This window comes from Gymnoscopelus microlampas (assembly GCF_963454915.1).
Source record: "Gymnoscopelus microlampas genome assembly, chromosome: 18".
NCBI lineage: Eukaryota > Metazoa > Chordata > Actinopteri > Myctophiformes > Myctophidae > Gymnoscopelus > Gymnoscopelus microlampas.
The window spans coordinates 47920541-47941328 of NC_139955.1; the positions used below are offsets into that span (position 1 = coordinate 47920541).

Here is a 20788-nt window from a genome sequence, read left to right on the forward strand (position 1 = left end):
GGACTCTAAGGGGTCCATTTGGTTCCATTTGTACACTCTCAGAGTTAAATAAACATAGACTTTACTATATAAATTGGGGTCCAAGACATAGAAATGCCATTAAATGGGGCTCCGTAGCCCTAATGCATGTTAAACTGGGGGTCCTTGAAATTAAAATGGTTGAGATTCACTGCTAGAGCCGTAAAAAAATCTTCTCTTATGGGGGGGGGGTCCCTGGCATATCTTTTCAAATGGGGTTCCGCGGGCTAACAAGTGTCAATTTGGGGGTCCTTGACATAAAAACGTTTGAGAACCACTGCACTACACAGTACAAACTCACTTTCGATCCCTGATAAACTGTCTGTTCTCAGCGCATAAGGCAAACTGCACACTTTGGGTGCTCATATTCCCCTACGGGTATGGTCTAGTACATACTAATTGCTATAAAAGTGAATAAAGATGTTTGTGGTATAACTGGTAACAGTTTATCTGGAGACAGACAGTTATACTACCTTTCAGTAAACAAGCTCTTTCATAGAATAGGAGCTCAAGGTCTCTTCTTTGATATGGAGAGAAAGTGTATAACAGCTGCCTGTCTTTCACTCTCAAAATAAAAGCATTCTTCAGGCGGGGGTAGATTTGGACAGTATATATGTCAGATATTGTAAATTAATAACACAATTTGCCATGCCCAGATATTATTGCTGGTGGGCCAAAACCTGTTATTACCACTGCTGTATGATAATGATGGTGTCATGTGGTTTGTCTGTATATAAATATATTGCCACTGTAATGTGACTTTGTAACAACGTGTCAAATAGCAGCATAGTTTTCAGTTGCTGTGAGAATGTAAAGCAGACAGGAAGCCTCAAGCACAGGCATGAGTTTGTGGTTAGAACATTGAGCCTCATTCACCAACCGTTCTGAAGAGGAAATGTCTTCTTAGACCCACTGTTACGGCCCCTTTAACCTTGGCTCGAAAACACCAGGGGAGAACAACATGATATAGAACTTGGTGTGAAGTCAGGTTTCACACCAAGTTGAAGGTTTATTTTTCAATACAACGTACAACATCAAGTGTGTACGTTTTTATATACCATGAAATACTGAATAAGGTAAAACAAGAATAATAGTGAACCAAGATGTAAACCTAACTAAAGTCCTCAACAAACAAAGAAGTCATGGGCTGGCCAAACTCAAAAGTGGGGAATCTGGTGAGCCAGGCACTATGTGCCCGTCATCTCACCACACTCCCATGAACTGCCAAAACATACAATAACTAACCAGTAACGAAAAACATACCAAACAATACTTCCAGCTCATCAGAACTGAATAAAGAACTACAAATTAACTACGAGATCAAAACCCTGGTGTTCTCTGCTGGGGTGAGGAGACACCTAAGAGCTGGCAACAGCTCCTCTGTTATAGCCCTAAGCCATAATCACACATGAGGCACAGCTGAGAAGGGGAGGGACAGCCAGAGCACTCCCTGGTGAGTGACAGGTGTCTAGCCAAGACTAGGGCAGTAGGGCAGACACTAAACACAGGACCAATTAGCTCTAATCGGAACCTCTCCCTCCACTATATAGCTCCGAACAAAAAAACAAACAACAGAAAACAACAGAGACAACAACAAACAAATATAAACAAGAAAACAAAGACAGAAAAAACAACAAAAATATATATACAAAACAACAACAGATCACTTGGATCTTTAGAACTGAAAAAGAAAAAAAAACAAGTAACAGAAACCAACCTTCTGTTTTTCTAATATTCAATATCAGTCAAGCACATTCCATGTCACAGTAAAATAATATGGGATATAATGTATAATTATATATACTTACATAAAATATATTTCATATTATACTAATGTTCTATATTTATCCATTATGTTAGATCTGTACATCTTTTTAAATGTATTTATAGAGCTACAATGTTTTAGTTCATCATCTAAGTTATTCCATAGTCTTACCCCTTTTAACGATATACATCTACCTTTATTATTGATTCTAGCATGCGTTTGTTAAAAAATAGCAATTCCCCTTAGGTTGTACCGGCTCTCTCTAGGCCGGAACAGCCTCTGGATACAGCACGGGAGCAGGTGATTGTGTGCTTTAGACATTATTATTGCAGTATTTTGGTCAACTAGATCTTGTAGTTTTAAGTTGTTCAGTTTAATAAATAGTGCATGTGTTTGTGCATAATAATCAGTTTGATTAACAATTCTGATGGCTTTCTTCTGGAGTAAGAATATTGTTATATAATTGTTTTATTGTTATAGAGCAATACAGAATGTATGTAGAGTGACTTCTGATTTAAAATAGTTTTCATTTTGTACATTATTGCAATAGTCTTGGATATTTTTGTCCTTAAGTTGTTAATATGTTGTTTCCAGTTAAGTTTATTGTCAATAATAATACCCCAAAATGTTCAAACACTCGTTCAATTTCTACATTATTAATCATGATTTCAACCTCTCTGTCAATTGGTCTATTACCAAAAATTATAAATTTAGTGGGTCAACGCAGGACGCATCCGTCCCATTGGTTGGTGCCGGTCACTGCCGGGTCACATGGTTCACCATGTTGAACCCGATGTGACCTAGCAGTGACCGGCACCAACCAATGGGACGGATGCGTCCTGTATTGAGTCCAGTTTTCTATCAGTGATCCAGAACTCCAAATGCAGGGAAATGCAAGGCAGACCATTCAGAACGGGCAGAAACACGTCAGTATAAGTAGTTATATTAATCTGGCCATGCCAGGCTAAGACTAAAGATGCACACACTCCTATTTAATTTTAAATGTTCAATTTTAAAAGTTGATTGATGAATGGCGTGAATGCTTTACACATTTTATCCATATGCAGAGCTTGTGCGTCTAATAAAGAAAAGTAGTGATAAATAAAGTATCCAAAATAAATGAGAAGCAGTTTGTATCAGTCCTAGTTTCACATCCTATACACACACCTTCTACCATATGAATGTCATTCTATGTATTGATGTCATTCACATTTTAACCATGCACTTAAACCCTCTATTCAGACAAAAAAGACCTGAGTTACAACTGTAGTTGGACCACTTTTTCCATCAATACAAAATCTCTTTCTCAAAAATAGCCGATCTACAAGCTCACAACACGTCACGTTGCGGCGCTTGTAGATCAGCTGTTTTTGGTTGATGAAGAGTCCAGAGAAGTGTCTGTATTCTGTTCCCTATTCTGGATGAAGCTTTTATGACCAAGGTCATTAAATACCAACCACTCCTACATACTATCTCAGAGCTGAACTATAGGTGCAGAATATTTGTTTTCATATTTGATAGCCTGGGACATTATACCCACAGACTAGGGATGCACCGAATATTCGGCCACCGAAACATATCGGCCGATAATGGTTAAAAAATGCATTTTCGGCTTTCGGCCGAAAGGGTTTTTAGGCCGAAAAAATATCACCGAAAGACACCGAAACATATCGGCCGAAAGAAACCGAAACATATCGGCCGATATCACCGAAAGACACCGAAACAATGCTATTTTCAAAAAATCTTGGAATAAAATCTGGAATAATCTTATTATATAATTATATACAGTAAATGTTTACATTTTACAATCTTTCAGCAGTCAGTCTGGAATTAATGTATGCATTCAAAAGTGCTTAATAAATGTTTTATGGACCATAATAGTGATTATTATTTAAGTTTTGCCATAATCATGTATTTTGCCATAATCAGGTAGCTGATCAACATTGGTAAACAAATAAATTAATTATATATATTTATCATATTCGGCCTTTCGGTATTCGGTTTTCGGCCAACTGTTTTCTATTTTCGGCATTCGGTTTCGGCCAAGAATTTCCCATTCGGTGCATCCCTACCACAGACTGGTTGTTAGAGGGTTTCAACAACTTAGGATGACCAGAAAGCAGTAGCGTATGGTGGGTTCTAACGTGGACCGGGCCAGATTCTTAAACGAGCCCCCCCCCCCCCCCCCGGGGGGGGGGGGGGCTCGCGCAACGATGGGGGGGCTCGCGCAACGATGGTTTGACGGGGAAACCGGTTTTTAATGGCCACCCATTAACAATCCGGCCGAATGCAAATAAGCCCGATTTGAAAACAAAGGCGAATTTCTGTGGTTGGCTACAACAGAATGGGTGATGGGGTGCTAATGTTGTTATGTTGATTTTTAGTTTTTTTCCCATGGGGGAGCAGAGTTTTCCAGACCGGGCCATGGCCCCATTGGCCTCTATGACGATACGCCCTTGCCAGAAAGTAGAGGTGTGCATTGGCACTGCCCTCACGATTCAATTCGATTACGATTCACCAGGTAACGATTCGATTCGATTACAATTAACCTTGTAATAATTCGATTCGACGATGCATCACGATGCATCACACTTTTCTATATTATTGTACAACATGGAAACCTTTTCATCAGTCAATACAAGCAGTCAGACATACTGAACGACATATAAATCTGCCTGCTTCTCTGTGCAATTGATAAAAATACTAAAATTAAATAAATGTAATAAAAAAAAACATATTTTCTTTTTCAAAATTGATTATTCGATTAATCGATTATTGACATTTGTGAATCGATTCATAATTGTCCATGTCCGCATTGCGATTAATCGATTATTCGATTATTTTTGACACCACTACCAGAAAGGAGTCAAAAAGTATTGTGCCGTCTCTGCTATAATTGGCAGCCGCTACATATGGCGGAGACGCTGTTACTTAGACTACTGAGTGACATGCTTATTAACCTTATCTGTAGCTGTAATATTTGTGTCATTGTATGCTCTCTATGTGGACATGAATACATTGTTCAAATGTGTTGAAATGTTCTCTTTTCTGTTCCTCCTACCCCCTCTCTTCTGTTCCCCTTTCTTCTCCGCCCCTCCCAGTATATATGTGTGTGTGTGTGTGTGTGTGTGTGTGTGTGTGTGCGTGTGCGCGCGCGTGTGTTCTTTCTCCATGTAAAGTAGTAAGACTTTTTGAGTGTCTTCCAACAACAAAAGATCATTATCAATAGCATCATTAGCATAATTAGTTAGAAGCCACAGTCAGCTAACATTCAACACAAAGCAATGTGACACATTCACTCACTCATTAACATACACATACTTGGATGGAGATGCTGTGGATAATTATTTTAAATGTTCAACGTCTGCAGTGTCTCAGTGCATGTATGAATGTATTGAAGTCTTAACCTGTGTTGTGATGCAGTCTCAGTAGTGAGTCAAGAATGCAACTAAACAGAGTCAACTGGAACTAAACGTGTCACATCCTGCATGTCCATTTAAGGAAACACATTCCTTTTGACCACAATGTTAAACATGTAAAGTAGATATCACGTTATTTAAACAGATGCTAGGTTCATTGTTTACCTGCTATCCTATGGTTTCTCTGCCTGTTTACTGTGACCTTTGTAATGATTTTACATTTAAAAATTAAAATAAATAACTGTATCAAGGAGTTTAAAAGTTACCTTTGAGTGCCTGCCTGTATACAGTGTGTATGTATGCATGCATGCATACATACATATACATACACATACATACATGCATGCATGCATGCATACATGCATGTATGTGCGTGTGTGTTTGCCTTAAACTCTCCTCTCCTCCCCTCCTACACACACACACACACACTCTGCATTAGTACTGACTGGTGGAAAGGAGACATAGGGTGGGGGTAGACACGTGGCAGCGGTGGCCTAGTGGTTAGAGGGGCGGCCTTGATACCGGAAGGTCCCTAGTTCGATTCCCCAATTTATCACATCAATCATGAATCACCGCTGAATAGCCCTTGAGCAAGGCTTCCATGCAGGGTCCGGCTGGAAACAAGCTTCGTACTTAGTCCGACACCCTGGGTAAACAACAAACTTTGCTTTGCTTTGCTTTACACTTTTTTAGTCACACACACACACACACACACACACACACACACACACACACACACACACACACACACACACGAGAGAGGCAACACAGGCTGAAGTCCACACTAAAGTGTGTGCATATAATCCTTTATATGTGGTATCATGCATATTATGATTATGTGTATGATTATGATTATGATTATGTGTATGTATGTTCAGAATCAGTATAGACCAATTATGTGTTTACTAACATTGAGCCTGGACGCACAGGTGATTGTTTCACGCAATCAATTCCCAACCTGTTTCGGGGTGCACTGGTTTCAGCACACCCCAACCCCCTCTTGTGTGTGTTGGCTAGTGAGACGCGTCCTAACGAGACCTGATATAATGGGTTTCGTTGCGCGCATACTGGCTGCGTGCAGCCAGTGTGACGTCGTCTGTTAAGGGGTCTATACTGTATGATAAGGCTTTGACATGTACATTTTTGCCTCGGGACAATTTGTCATCAGATCATCCTATTCTGGGCAGAACATAATCAATGTCTAAATTAAGAGCTGGTGGCTTTACCACTGCGCTAACCCTCGTAGACGTATTTATGATTCTGACGTTTTCAATCTACGAGAGTTGTAGGGTAGATCCCCCATGGACAACTGGACTTTCTGCACTATGCCCCTCAGATACTCCAAACGTGTACAAATATAAAATAAAGGTGCTTACCCCAAAGCTCCAAATGTTAACTACTTCTACTGGGTAGTAGTTTAATGTAATAATCCATATCTTTCAATAAAGAAGTGTTTTAATGCCGTCTTTCGCCGATTCTGTCGGAAGTTCCCAATGGGCGGTAGTGACGGGTAGTGAGGGGGCGCATCCGGTTAAACCCGGAATTACACTAAATGTAAACAGGAAGTAAACGAGGGTGAAAAATGGCGTTCGGCCACAGACGGCATTAAAACACTTATTTATTGAAATATATGGATTATTACATTAAACTACTACCCCGTAGAAGTAGTTAACATTTGGGACTTTGAGGTAAGCACCTTTATTTTCAATTTGTACATGTTTGGAGTACTTTTCGGGGCATAGTGCAGAAAGCCCAGGTCTCCATGGGGCGTGAACCCTACAACTCTCGTAGATTGAAAACGTCAGAATCATAAATACGTCTACGAGGGTTGTATACTACAGCTACCACTGCGCCACCCGAGCGCCTCACAGAAACACACTTTTCAAAGTTTTTTTTTTTTTTTTGGGGAGAAACTACTTACTACGAGTTAACAGCTGATGGAATCCCCGCCTGGTGCAGTCAGAGAGCCGGTGTTGAGTCGCTCCTCTCGGGGTTTCTGTCACAGCTTGTTTGTTGGCAAACAAACACATGAAGGGAAGTGTGGACAGTCAGTCATTACAGCCCTCTTTACGCGTACGGCTAATCTATCACCGATTGGGTCTGTTTACGCGTCCGTGGCGGAGTCCTGTCTGTGGGTCTGGGTCTGGGTTCAGTGACACTAGACAGGGCGGACTGGGTCTACTAGGGGTTCCCTCAACCAGTCATCTGCATGCTGTACCGCGCATCGCTGACTGGGTCCTTAACTGGTCTTTAACCGGGTCTTTAACGCATCTATGGAGGAGTTTCGCTGGAGAGCCGGTTAGGTGAGACCAGCGGAGTGCATCCTGTCAGAGGCGAGCGGAGCGCACCATGTTATGGGTGTTAAGGGTGTTACACGGCGGGGCGTCTACACACCTATAGAAGGTGGGAGTCTGCGGGGTAGAATACGGGTACCGGTGTCGTGGTGTGAAGCAGCCAAGGAGTAAACTCTCTTTTCATCCCGGGGATAATCGCGTTGTTGCGCCGTGGATCGGTCAGGTGACACGGCGGAGCAAGGGTTCCACAAACAGAGAAAAGGTTTAGAAACGCCTCAGCCTCAGGGACACACTGGTGGAGGTATGTAGGACGGAAGTCCTGCCTCTATAGACACTCTCTGCTTTAGTGACCTGAACCTGATGACCAGGCTTTTCTACACTGGGAACCAGGAACCAGGCTACTGGTGTCTCATGTCAGGGGGATGTCTTGGGGTACTGTCTGTTGCCTTGAATTAGAAGTCAATGTCGGAGTGGCAGCATGTCGGAATGGGGAGTGAACACCACACTGAATACCAGACCACAGGTTGATAATGATAAGGAGGAGCAGAGACGTGTGTTTACAGTTTAAAAATAATAACTGTTTTATTTATAATCCAAGGCAGAGTAAAGTAACTATAATAAAGACTTCAAACTGGAAAAGAAGGTCATATGGTTAGAAATATATGTATTTATCAAGTAAAAAAATAGTTATTTAAAATGTACTGCAACATTGTATCAAAGTGTATCAGAAAGGGTTAAAATGACAACAGGCTCTATGCACAGCAGACATATTGTAAAGAAACCGGGCCTCTTCCTTACTTCCTTCACAGGTGTTACCAATGATTCTAATGAAGGCTCTGTTCCATTTAGTGTAGCACAATGTACCCCTATAACTCTGAGAGTGTACAAATGGAACCAAATGGACCCGTACCTTCCATTTGGTTCCATTTGTACACTCTCAGAGTTACACACCCGTTAGGAGCCATTTGGAACCCCCTCAAGGAACCATGAGGGTCCCTGGACCACACTTTGAGACCCACTGGTGTAGCAGAGTGTTTCCAGTGAGTCAACACCCTGACTCTGTTTGACCAGAATGGAACAGAGCCTTCATTAGTATCATTGTAACAACCTGTGAAGTAAGGAAGAGGCCCAGTTTCTTTACAATATGGCTGCTGTGCATAGAGCCTGTATCCTACTGTACAAGTAGCCAGGGGGAGGGGACCACAGGTGTCCTTACACACAGGAGGGAGGCAGGGAGTGAGGAGAAAGGTTTCACCACCACCAGGAGCACACGCACACACACACACACACACACACACACACACACACACACACACACACACACACACACACACACACACACACACACACACACACACACACACACACACACAGTGTTTCTTCACAATGAGAATAAACATGGCAGCAGAATATCATGCAGAGTTCAGTTCAAACATCAATACAGTCTATATACCACCCTGAGACCACCCTCCTGTCTGGACTACAACTATGTATGTGATACTATATACCACCCTGAGACCACCCTCCTGTCTGGACTACAACTATGTATGTGATACTATATACCACCCTGAGACCACCCTCCTGTCTGGACTACAACTATGTATGTGATACTATATACCACCCTGAGACCATCCTCCTGTCTGGACTACAACTATGTATGTGATACTATATACCACCCTGAGACCACCCTCCTGTCTGGACTACAACTATGTATGTGATACTATATACCACCCTGAGACCATCCTCCTGTCTGGACTACAACTATGTATGTGATACTATATACCACCCTGAGACCACCCTCCTGTCTGGACTACAACTATGTATGTGATAGGGTAGAACCCTATGTGTGCCAGTGTGTTCCCTTAGATCATCTGCTCTACTGGACATTCATAAGGCTACCTTGGTGACCAAAGGAGATGTTTGCCATAAAGGCCCCCAGACTCTGGAGCAGCCTACCAGAGGAGCTCAGGTTAACCAGATCATTAACCACTTTTAAATTCCTCTTAAAAACACATTTCTACACAATAGGCCTTTTTAACTCCTTGAGATAAATCTTGCTTGTTATTGCTCTGTTCTATTGTACTGTAAATGTAATATATTACTGTTATTGCATCATTGCATTGTTGTTGTTGATTGCTGTTTTGATTGTTCAAGCACTTTGTAAGATTGCTTAAAAAAGTGCTATACAAATAAAGTTTTATTATTATTATTATTATTATTATTATAACTATGGCCCACCCGTAAGCCAAATATACCTCAAATATACCTTATTATTATTATTATTATTATTATTATTATTATTATTATTATTATGACTCAGTGACAGAACAGCTGGTTTAACACAATATACCAAAATAAACATAAATGAAATAACCAAAACAACAAGGACAAAAACAGCTTCTCCTAACAAAACAAGAGGACATTATTAATAACCTGGTCAATGACATTAAGACAAACAAACTACAAACCTCTATAAATAGATACAGTGGTACAAACTGGACAGACAGGCGGCACGCCACGCACACAGGGAGCTGAACACCTCCTCTTGTGAGGAGAACAGGTGGGGGGGGAGCAGTGAGCACAGAGTCAGGACAACATTAGGTTGTGTTAAGCCCAAAGAGGAAACACAGTTAACACACATAGTCACATACGGTATATTAAACCAGACGCTCCCACACTCAACCCACGACCAGGCAGACGGACAAACGTCAGCTAACTAGCGGCCGCGTACGGCTGCCTATTAATCAGCCTGGTGATTACGGGGCCGTTGCGTAACTAGTGGCAACCAGTGAAAGCTCAACCCAGTACACATAGTCAAAATGGCATTGAATGAGGCTCCAGATAGTCTTGATCCCTGCATCAGTATAGTGTGGGGGCCATTAAGGTGGCATATGTGTTATTTTGTAGTATTTACATTGACAGCACAGGGTGTGTATATATCTATATAGGGTCACAGTGCAGTAAGTGGTAGGACAGGTAGTGAGGAGACAAACAGTTCTTACCAGACAGAGACAGACGTTGTGAAGTAATGTTCAGGACATTGGGAGGTGGAAACCGTTACCTCTAGGATCATCAGTTGAGCCTTCAGGTAGATCTTCATCACCTCCTCTGTCAACTCCTCTTCACACCAGCAGTATCCTGTACATTATTGTAAAGATCACTGGTTAGAGCTCACTGTCAGCAGCTCAGGCTGTTACCACACACACACACACACACACACACACACACACACACACACACACACACACACACACACACACACACACACACACACACACACACGTTAAAGGACCACACTGAAAATAAGCCGCTGGCTTTGTTGCATTTTATAATTTTGATCATAGTGTGATAATGTGTGTATTGTACATTAAGTGTACTCAGAGGACACAAATACAACAGTCAGTGTCACAACCTGATTCTCTGGACATTTCCCATGAAAACATCTCCTCACTCACTATGCTGTTCCTTTGTTCTCTGTCAGTACATGATTACATCATACATGAGATACTAACCTCAAAGTCCTTGAGCAAGGCACAAGCATCTTCTCCCAGATGGTCCATGAGACACAGGATGACAACCTCTCCTGTTCACTGAATGTTCATTCTACTGTGTTCAACACAATGTATTTAATAACTAAATGTATGAATGTAGATTCTACTGTGTTCAACACAATGTATTTAATAACTAAATGTATGAATGAATGTACATTCTACTGTGTTCAACACAATGTATTTAATAACTAAATGTATGAATGAATGTAGATTCTACTGTGTTCAACACAATGGTTTTAACAATAACTAAATGTATGAATTAATGTAGATTCTACTGTGTTCAACACAATGTATTTAACAATAACTAAATGTATGAATTAATGTAGATTCTACTGTGTTCAACACAATGTATTTCAACAATAACTAAATGTATGAATGAATGTACAGTATTCTACTCTGTTCTTCTCTGTGTCTTTTCTTTCTTTCAGACAGTTTTGAAATCATTTTGTGCACAAATGCATCTCATCTCTGAACACAGCATGAAAACAGCAGGACTAGTTTTAAAACTTTATCAGCCACTAATAACGTGTTCTGATCATTTCTCATTCTCTCAGGTTGGAATAACTTTATGCTCATTTTCCCAACATGGAGGGAGGATAATGGTGACAAACGAAAAGAGCTTTTATATAAATGTATCATATCAGTCATAGAACATGTTCTATTTATATAATATAAATGTATCATATCATCCACAGTGCGCCCCAAAACACACTCACATTTATTCCGCGGACCGCCCACCCCCAGCGGTTCTTGTATTCTTGTATTTGTTTTACTGAGGTTAAGTTTATGAATAAGGTTAGGTTTAGACATAGTTTTACTGAGGTTAAGGTTATGAATAAGGTTAGGTTTAGACATAGTTTTACTGAGGTTAAGGTTAGGAATAAGGTTAGGTTTAGACATAGTTTTACTGAGGTTAAGGTTAGGAATAAGGTTAGGTTTAGACATAGTTTTACTGAGGTTAAGGTTATGAATAAGGTTAGGTTTAGACATAGTTTTACTGAGGTTAAGGTTAGGAATAAGGTTGGGTTTAGACATAGTTTTACTGAGGTTAAGTTTAGGAATAAGGTTAGGTTTAGGCATAGTTTTACTGAGGTTAAGGTTAGGAATAAGGTTGGGTTTAGACATAGTTTTACTGAGGTTAAGGTTAGGTTTAGGCATAGTTTTACTGAGGTTAAGGTTAGGAATAAGGTTAGGTTTAGACATAGTTTTACTGAGGTTAAGGTTAGGAATAAGGTTAGGTTTAGACATAGTTTTACTGAGGTTAAGGTTAGGAATAAGGTTAGGTTTAGACATAGTTTTACTGAGGTTAAGGTTAGGAATAAGGTTAGGTTTAGACATAGTTTTACTGAGGTTATAAGGTTAGGAATAAGGTTAGGTTTAGACATAGTTTTACTGAGGTTAAGGTTAGGAATAAGGTTAGGTTTAGACATAGTTTTACTGAGGTTAAGTTTAGGAATAAGGTTAGGTTTAGGCATAGTTTTACTGAGGTTAAGTTTAGGATTAAGGTTAGGTTTAGAAGATTTTCCGACGTTGGAAGGAGCATGTATTGGCCTAACCATAGTAACCTGGTATCACTCAGACGTATTGGGTAACCATGACGACTTGGACTTAATAACAACACATATGGATGCCTTTTTTAACAAAAGGGATAAAGACGGTATCAATGTACTTCATTAGAATTATGGAATGTAACTCCTCTTCGGGCACTCTGCGGACTCTGGGACCACGCAAGTCAGGAACAATGCAAGCTGGGAATGCATGCCCTACCCGGTTATACCATACCTGTTGTACCGTCTGTTTGTCTGTATCCCTTTTACCTTTTATGCCCATACATGGAGATTTCTGTATCTGTCTCTCTTTTTTTACTTTTAAGATATCGTTCGAATAGAATTTAGTTGTTTAACTTCATATGTGGTAAATGAATCATGACAGAGCCTATTCAAAAATAAAACTTCAGAGAACCGGCAGGGGCGGGCAGTGACACGCATGTATCCGAATAAAGAAACCTATTTTCGGCATGGCCCTTTCAAAAGTCCGCTTGCGTGACCTTGCTCTGGTGGTGCTGTAACAAACTGCTGATTGGCTGAAGGGGTCGTCAGTCAACGGTATTACTCCCGCCCCCCCCAGCTCAGGCCAACAGCCAAATTGCCCATATAGGTCTGCAGGCCAGACCAATTCCTGAAATCAAATGATTTCCGGAAGGGGGATGGTTTACCAGGCTAATGTACCCATATCGGTAGTGTCTGCGATGCGTTGTGAGCGTCGTTGACGGCTATTGGTTGCGCAACATTGATTGCGCGACACTCAACCAAGACTTTTCTTAGTTCTACTGGATCTCTTCTGCACTAGTCTTAGTTCTACTGGATCTCTTCTCCACTAGTCTCAGTTCTACTGGATCTCTTCTGCACTAGTCTTAGTTCTACTGGATCTCTTCTCCACTAGTCTCAGTTCTACTGGATCTCTTCTCCACTAGTCTCAGTTCTACTGGATCTCTTCTCCACTAGTCTTAGTTCTACTGGATCTCTTCTCCACTAGTCTCAGTTCTACTGGATCTCTTCTCCACTAGTCTCAGTTCTACTGGATCTCTTCTCCACTAGTCTTAGTTCTACTGGATCTCTTCTCCACTAGTCCCTCCCTAACCTTCTCTGTTTTTTATTTGTTTGACGAAATTGTCAATGTATTCATAGTTTTACTCATAATAGCTTTGACATTTTCATCAGTGAAAACAGGTATACTTCTAAACATCTTTCGCCGACAGAATTAACACAACCTGCACCTGCACAGATCGGCATCGTGTGGCAACGGCTTGTGTTGTGCTTGACGTCACACCAGGAATCTATATTAGGTGTTCATTATCTATGGTGCTGAAACTAAATGAATAAATTAAGCACTTTGATTGTTGACTGTTTGATTGAAGTGTCGGATTATTTACTGTTTATATTATGTTCAGAGCTCTACATTAAACAGTTCAATTCTTTACGTTTAATATGCTCCACACTTTATTATTATAAGTAATATATAACCATTAACCAACTAGTAAAATCACATTGACGCTCAGCAGTCTCTTTGACAACTACAAACTGGCCAAGAGGCAGAACAATTACACAGCTTTGCCAGATTAAACAATACAAGACAATACAAGACAATACAAAAGACAATCCCAACTCAACGGGTCAGTTGTACAGTAATAATGAATACAAATTATACATAGTTTGAATTGACGTCCAATAGATAACAACCATAAAACCCCCTTTTCTAGCATGATTGAAAGATGAACAGAAAGAAGGACAAAGGATCGGAAAGCCCCCGTCCTTTCAAAGTGACCCAGCAGGTGGTGTGCGTCAGCAATGTCAACTTCCAGAAGAAGTCTGTGACCGGCCATGTGGAGCTGACCGTGGTGCCCACCGTGGTCAACCTGACCAGGATCAGGCTCAACTGTAAGCAGTGTCGCATCTACAGGGTCCGCGTGAACGAGGTGGAGGCCACGTTCATCTACAGCGACCCCACGCTGGAGGTCTGCCCCCACGAGGCCAAGCAGCGGAACCTCAACAACTTCACGGCCGCCTACACGGCCGCGGTAAGCGCCGTGGACCCTGACGACGCCGGACACGGAGAGCTGGACATCGAAGTCCCGACGTCTGACCTCTGGAAACAACGAGACGATCCGAAGGCGTTGAAAGTGTGTGTGGACTTTCACCTGGACCAGCCCATGGGGGGTCTCCACTTCGTCGTGCCCGACGCTGAGGACGGCGGCAGCATGGCCGACAGAGCGGCTCACATGTTCTCCTTCGGACACCAGAACTCCGGGGCCAGGTTCTGGTTCCCCTGCGTGGACTCCTTCTCGGAGCTGTGCACCTGGAAGCTGGAGTTCACCGTGGACGCATCCATGACGGCCGTGTCCTGCGGGGACCTGCTCGAGACCGTCTACACCCAGGACATGAGCAAGAAGACCTTCCACTACGCCCTCGACGTGCCCACCGCCGCCCCCAACATATCGCTGGCCGTGGGGCCCTTCCAGATCCTCGTGGACCCCTACATGAAGGAGGTGACGCATTTCTGTCTGCCCCAGCTGCTGCCGCTGCTCAGACACTCCATGTCTTTCCTCCACGACATCTTTGAGTTCTACGAGGAGATCCTGACGTGTCGCTACCCATATGCCTGTTTCAAGACAGTGTTTGTAGACGAGGCCTACGTGCAGGTGTCCTCTTACGCGTCCATGAGCATCCTCAGCACCAACCTGCTCCACAGCGCTACGATCATCGACCAGAGCCCGCTAACGCGCCGTTGTCTGGCCCAGGCCCTGGCGCAGCAGTTCTTTGGTTGTTTCATCTCCAGAACGTCTTGGGCCGATGAGTGGGTGCTGGAGGGGATCTCGGGCTACATCTACGGACTCTACCTGAAGAAGACCTTCGGAGTCAACGAGTACCGACACTGGGTCAAAGAGGAGCTGGATAAGCTGGTGGAATACGAACTGAAGACAGGAGGTGTCCTGTTGCATCCAACCTCCAGCGGAGGCAAAGAGAAGAACAACCCGATACCATCTCACCTCCACTTCTCCATCAAGCGTCCCCACACGTTGTCCTGGGAGTACTACAAGATGTTCCGACGCAAGGCTCACCTGGTGATGAGGCTGATTGAGAACCGCATCAGCATGGAGTTCATGTTGCAGGTCATCAACAAACTCCTCAGCCTGGCCGGCACGGCGTCCAAGCAGAAGACTCACACGTGGGGCCTGATGCTCATCTCTACTCACGGCTTCCTCAAGTTGATCTCTAACGTCTCGGGCAAAGACATCGCCCCGCTCATCAAACAGTGGATCGACCAGAGCGCTGTGGTGAAGTTCTTTGGCAGCTTCGCCTTCAACAGGAAGAGGAACGTCCTGGAGCTGGAAATCCGACAGGACTACGCGTCGTCGGGTACCCAGAAGTATGTGGGTCCCATCAAGGTCACGGTGCAGGAGCTTGATGGATCGTTCAACCACACGCTCCAGCTCGAGGAGAACGGTCTCAAACACGACATCCCCTGTCACTCCAAGAGCAGACGCAACAAGAAGAAGAAGATCCCGCTGATGAACGGAGAGGAGGTGGACATGGACCTCTCGGCCATGGACGCAGACTCCCCCCTGCTGTGGATCCGCATCGACCCAGATATGTCCATCCTGAGGAAGGTGGAGTTCGAGCAGGCCGACTTCATGTGGCAGTACCAGCTCCGCTTCGAGAGGGACGTGGTGGCGCAGGAGGAGGCTGTTGCGGCGCTGGAGAAGTTCCCTACGCCCGCCTCCAGACTGGCCCTGACTGATGTTCTGGAGAACGAACAGTGCTTCTACAAGGTCCGCATGCAGGCCTGCTACCGACTCGCCAAGATAGCAAACGCCTTGGTCGACACGTGGCAGGGCCCACCGGCCCTTAAGTCCCTGTTTACCACGATGTTCTGCTGTAAAATGTGTCCCAACATTGTTAAAACTAACGACTTTAGTAATTTCCAGAGCTACTTTCTGCAGAAGACTATGCCAGTTGCCATGGCGTTGTTAAGAGACGTCCAGGACCTCTGTCCCAAAGACGTTCTCAGCTTCATCGTCAACCTGATCAAGTACAACGACAACCGGAAGAATGCCTTTTCAGACAACTACTACCGTGCGGATCTCGTCAACGCGTTGACCAACTCTCTGACCCCGGCCTTCGGCGTCGATAACAAAGTGTGGACGGTGGACGATCTGAACGCGGATGTTCGACTCGTCCTGGAGGAGATTACGATTTTCCTCAATATGGAGAAACTGCTGCCCAGCTTCAGGAACACCATCACTGTCAGCTGTTTGAGGGCCATCCGTCAGCTTCAGAAGAACGGTCATATTCCCAGCGACCCGTCGCTTTTCATGTCCTACGCCGAGTACGGACACTTTGTGGACGTTCGTGTCGCTGCGTTGGAGGCGCTGGTGGACTATACGAGAGTTGAGATGAGTTCGGCGGAGCTGCAGTGGCTTCTCGACATGGTCCAGAACGACCCGGTCCACTATGTCAAACACAAAATACTCGGCATGATGGCCAAGAACCCGCCCTTCGCCAAGGCAACGGTCTCCTCATCTCTCTGTAACGAAGCTCTGGTCGACCAGCTGTGGAAGCTCATGAACTCCGGCACCTGCCATGACTGGCGGCTGCGCTGTGACGCAGTCAACCTTTATTACACCCTGTTTGGCCTGACGCGTCCTTCCTGCCTGCCCTTACCAGAGCCGGGCCCGGTTCAGCTCGACCCCAAAGAGAGGAAAGCTGTGTTCAAGCCTGAGCTGGGGGTCAATGATACCATGACAGACACTCCTCCTGGTAGTATGGACATTCACGGCACCGGCCCGGGTTACGCCACTACGGACGAGGAGCCAGACCCAATCTCATCGCCAGGAGTCGGCGGCATGCGGCATTCCCCTTGGGACTTGAAGAGGAAAGCGGAGACCCCTCTGGACTGTCCTCCAGAGCCAGGTCAAGTGTTACGGCAACAAGACAAGAGCCGAGGAGGACGCTACAAGGTCAGGTTCACTGCGATGGAAGAGGAAGACATCGATGTGGAAACTGACAGCCAAGCATTAAATCAGAATCTTGATTCTGATTCCGATCACCTCGGCCCGCCAGAGAGACCCTCCACACCGGGTAAAGAACCGCCGTCGTCGGTTGAACGGCCGGCACTCTCTACACCCGCAACGCCTGTGCCATCCTTCTCCAAAGAGGCCTCTTCCCCCAGCGGCCACCACCGCCATGAGCACAAGAGGAAGAGGAAGAGGAAGAGGAAGGAGAAGGAGAAGGAGAAGGAGAAGGTGGAGAAGCACAAACACAAGCATGAGAGAAAGGTCAAGGATAAGGACAGGGAGAGGGATGACGGGGGGAAACGCAAACACAAGCACGGGAACACAGAGGAGGACACAGAGAGGGACGCTGTGATGAAGAAGAAACGTAAGCGCAAACATGAGAGCAAGGAGGAGAGGGAGGTGCATACTGTAAAGGAGGAGAAACACAAGCACAGGAGCAAGGACATGGAGAAAGACAGAGAAAGACATGAAGATAAAACGGAGGAGGACACAGAGAGGGACGCTGTGAAGAAGAAACGTAAGCGCAAGCATGAGAGCAAGGAGGAGGACAGCGAGATATATACTGTAAAGAGGGAGAAACACAAGCATGACAGCAAGGAGGAGAGGGAGGTGTATACTGTAAAGGAGGAGAAGCACAAGCATGACAGCAAGGAGGACAAAGACAGAGACAGGTTTAAGGAGAATGAGGGCAAGGAGGAGAAAGGCAGAGAAAATAGATATAAACACAAACATAAGCACAAACATGAGAGCAAAGCGGACAGGGAGGTGCACACTGTGAAGGAGGAGAAACACAAACATGAGAGCAAGAAGGAGAAAGACAGAGACAGGAATAAGGAGAAAGACAAGCATGAGATCAAGAAGGACAGCGAGATACAAACTGTAAAGAAGGATAAACACAGGAATGACAGCAAGAAAGAGAAAGACAGAGACAGGGATAAGGAGAAAGACATGCACACTCATAAGGGCAAAGAGAAGGAGAAAGACATGCACACTCATAAGGACAAAGAGAAGGAGAAAGACATGCACACTCATAAGGGCAAAGAGAAGGAGAAAGACATGCACACTCATAAGGGCAAAGAGAAGGAGAAAGACATGCACACTCATAAGGGCAAAGAGAAGGAGAAAGACATGCACACTCATAAGGACAAAGAGAAGGAGAAAGACATGCACACTCATAAGGGCAAAGAGAAGGAGAAAGACATGCACACTCATAGGAGCAAAGAGAAGGAGAAAGACATGCACACTCATAAGGACAAAGAGAAGGAGAAAGACATGCACACTCATAAGGACAAAGAGAAGGAGAAAGACATGCACACTCATAAGGGCAAAGAGAAGGAGAAAGACATGCACACTCATAAGGGCAAAGAGAAGGAGAAAGACATGCACACTCATAAGGGCAAAGAGAAGGAGAAAGACATACACACTCATAAGGACAAAGAGAAGGAGAAAGACATGCACAATCATAAGGACAAAGAGAAGGAGAAAGACATGCACACTCATAAGAGCAAAGAGAAGGAGAAAGACATGCACACTCATAAGGGCAAAGAGAAGGAGAAAGACATGCACACTCATAAGGGCAAAGAGAAGGAGAAAGACATGCACACTCATAAGGGCAAAGAGAAGGAGAAAGACATGCACACTCATAAGGGCAAAGAGAAGGAGAAAGGCAGAGACAGGGATAAGGAGAAAGACAAACAACGCACTGATGAGAGCAAAGACGAGAAAGACAGAGACAGGGACAATAAGGAAAAACACAAGCGCAAGCGTGAGAGTAAGGAGGACAGCGATGTGTGTCCTGTAAGGAAGAAGGCAAAACACAAGCACGAGAGCAAGGAGAAGGAGGACAAAGAAAGAGACAGGCATAAGGAGAAAGACAGAGACAGGCATAGGGAGAAAGACAGAGACAGGCATAGGGAGAAAGACAGGCACATTCACGAGAGCAAAGAGAAGGAGAAAGACAAAGACAGGCGTAAGGAGAAAGACAGGCACATTCACGAGAGCAAAGAGAAGGAGAAAGACAGAGACAGGCGTAAAGAGAAAGACAGGCACACTCACGAGACTAAGGAGGACAGCGAGACGTACATTGTAAGGAAGAAGAAACACAAGAAGCACAAAAATGGCCACAAGGAGAAGGACAGAGAAAGAGCCACATCGTATAAGGAGAAACGAAAGCACAAACACGACGGCACAGTGAAGGAGGACATAGGTGGACACAGGTATAACAAGGAGAAAAAACGACACAAGCACAAACACAAGCTGCGGAGGAGCAAGGACGAGCCAAAGGACAGGGAGGAGGGGTGTAAGGAGGAGCAACACAAGCGGCACAAATCCAAACGCAAGAAGCACAAGAACGATGAGAGCAAGAGGAAGAAGGACAGGCAGGGGAACACGTCTCACCAAGTCAGTGGGATGTCTCTGCACTCCACCCTCCCTGTGTGACTAGTTATAGTTACTGCTCTCAAAAAAGTAACTTTACTAGTTACTAAATTATAAAAGTAACTACTTTAGAAATAATAATAATACAAATACAAGTTTTTGTGTTGTTGTTCTGTGGCACAGTAAGATAAAAGACAACTCTCTATCGTTGTAGCAATTATCAATATGAAATATAGTGGAACAATACAACATAATACAAGATATACACAGTTTACATTTTTTTTGTGTCCTTTATGTCCACAAATTCTAAATAATGGTTATATTTCACAGCTGCCACTGTCGGTGAGACTTTGCCATTGCGCGCGTGTGTGTGTGTGTGTGTGTGTGTGTGTGTGTGCAAGTGTTTGTGTGTGTATTTCCCCCATAAGGCCCGCTCAACTGTCTCTGATTGGCTTACCCGGAAGTTGTACCCTACGTTAACCAATCATCACTCCTCTCTGCCGCTTTTGCAATTGTCCACCAGCGCACGGTGCTAACGTAGCCTCGTTCCCAGCCCGAGGAGAAAGGCCTGTTCACAACCTAATGTAGAGAGTGTTCATATGGGGTGGGACTTCCGTCGCCTGGAAACTATCCTTTTCGACCAATCACAACACTTGATTCATTCACGGAGAACGTAAACAGATTTGTAAAGCGCCAACGTCATTTCCTTGGGGCGGCGGTACTTCCATTTAGACACTCAACCGGCCCCGGCCACTCTCTGAGTGAACCGCCTCTCTTGGTCTGGTGTTGTA

The 20788-nt window shown here is 44.1% G+C and overlaps 1 protein-coding gene across 1 annotated transcript; it reads left to right on the forward strand.

Moving 5' to 3' along the window:
• Nucleotides 1-14318: 14318 nt before the first annotated feature.
• Nucleotides 14319-20060, forward strand: LOC311033450 (transcription initiation factor TFIID subunit 2-like; the record flags this gene model as incomplete). Its single annotated transcript, XM_084040961.1, has 1 exon — nt 14319-20060. The coding sequence occupies one exon, from the start codon at nt 14319-14321 to the stop codon at nt 20058-20060; it is 5742 nt and encodes a 1913-aa protein (XP_083897087.1).
• Between the last annotated feature and the right edge of the window lie 728 nt (nt 20061-20788).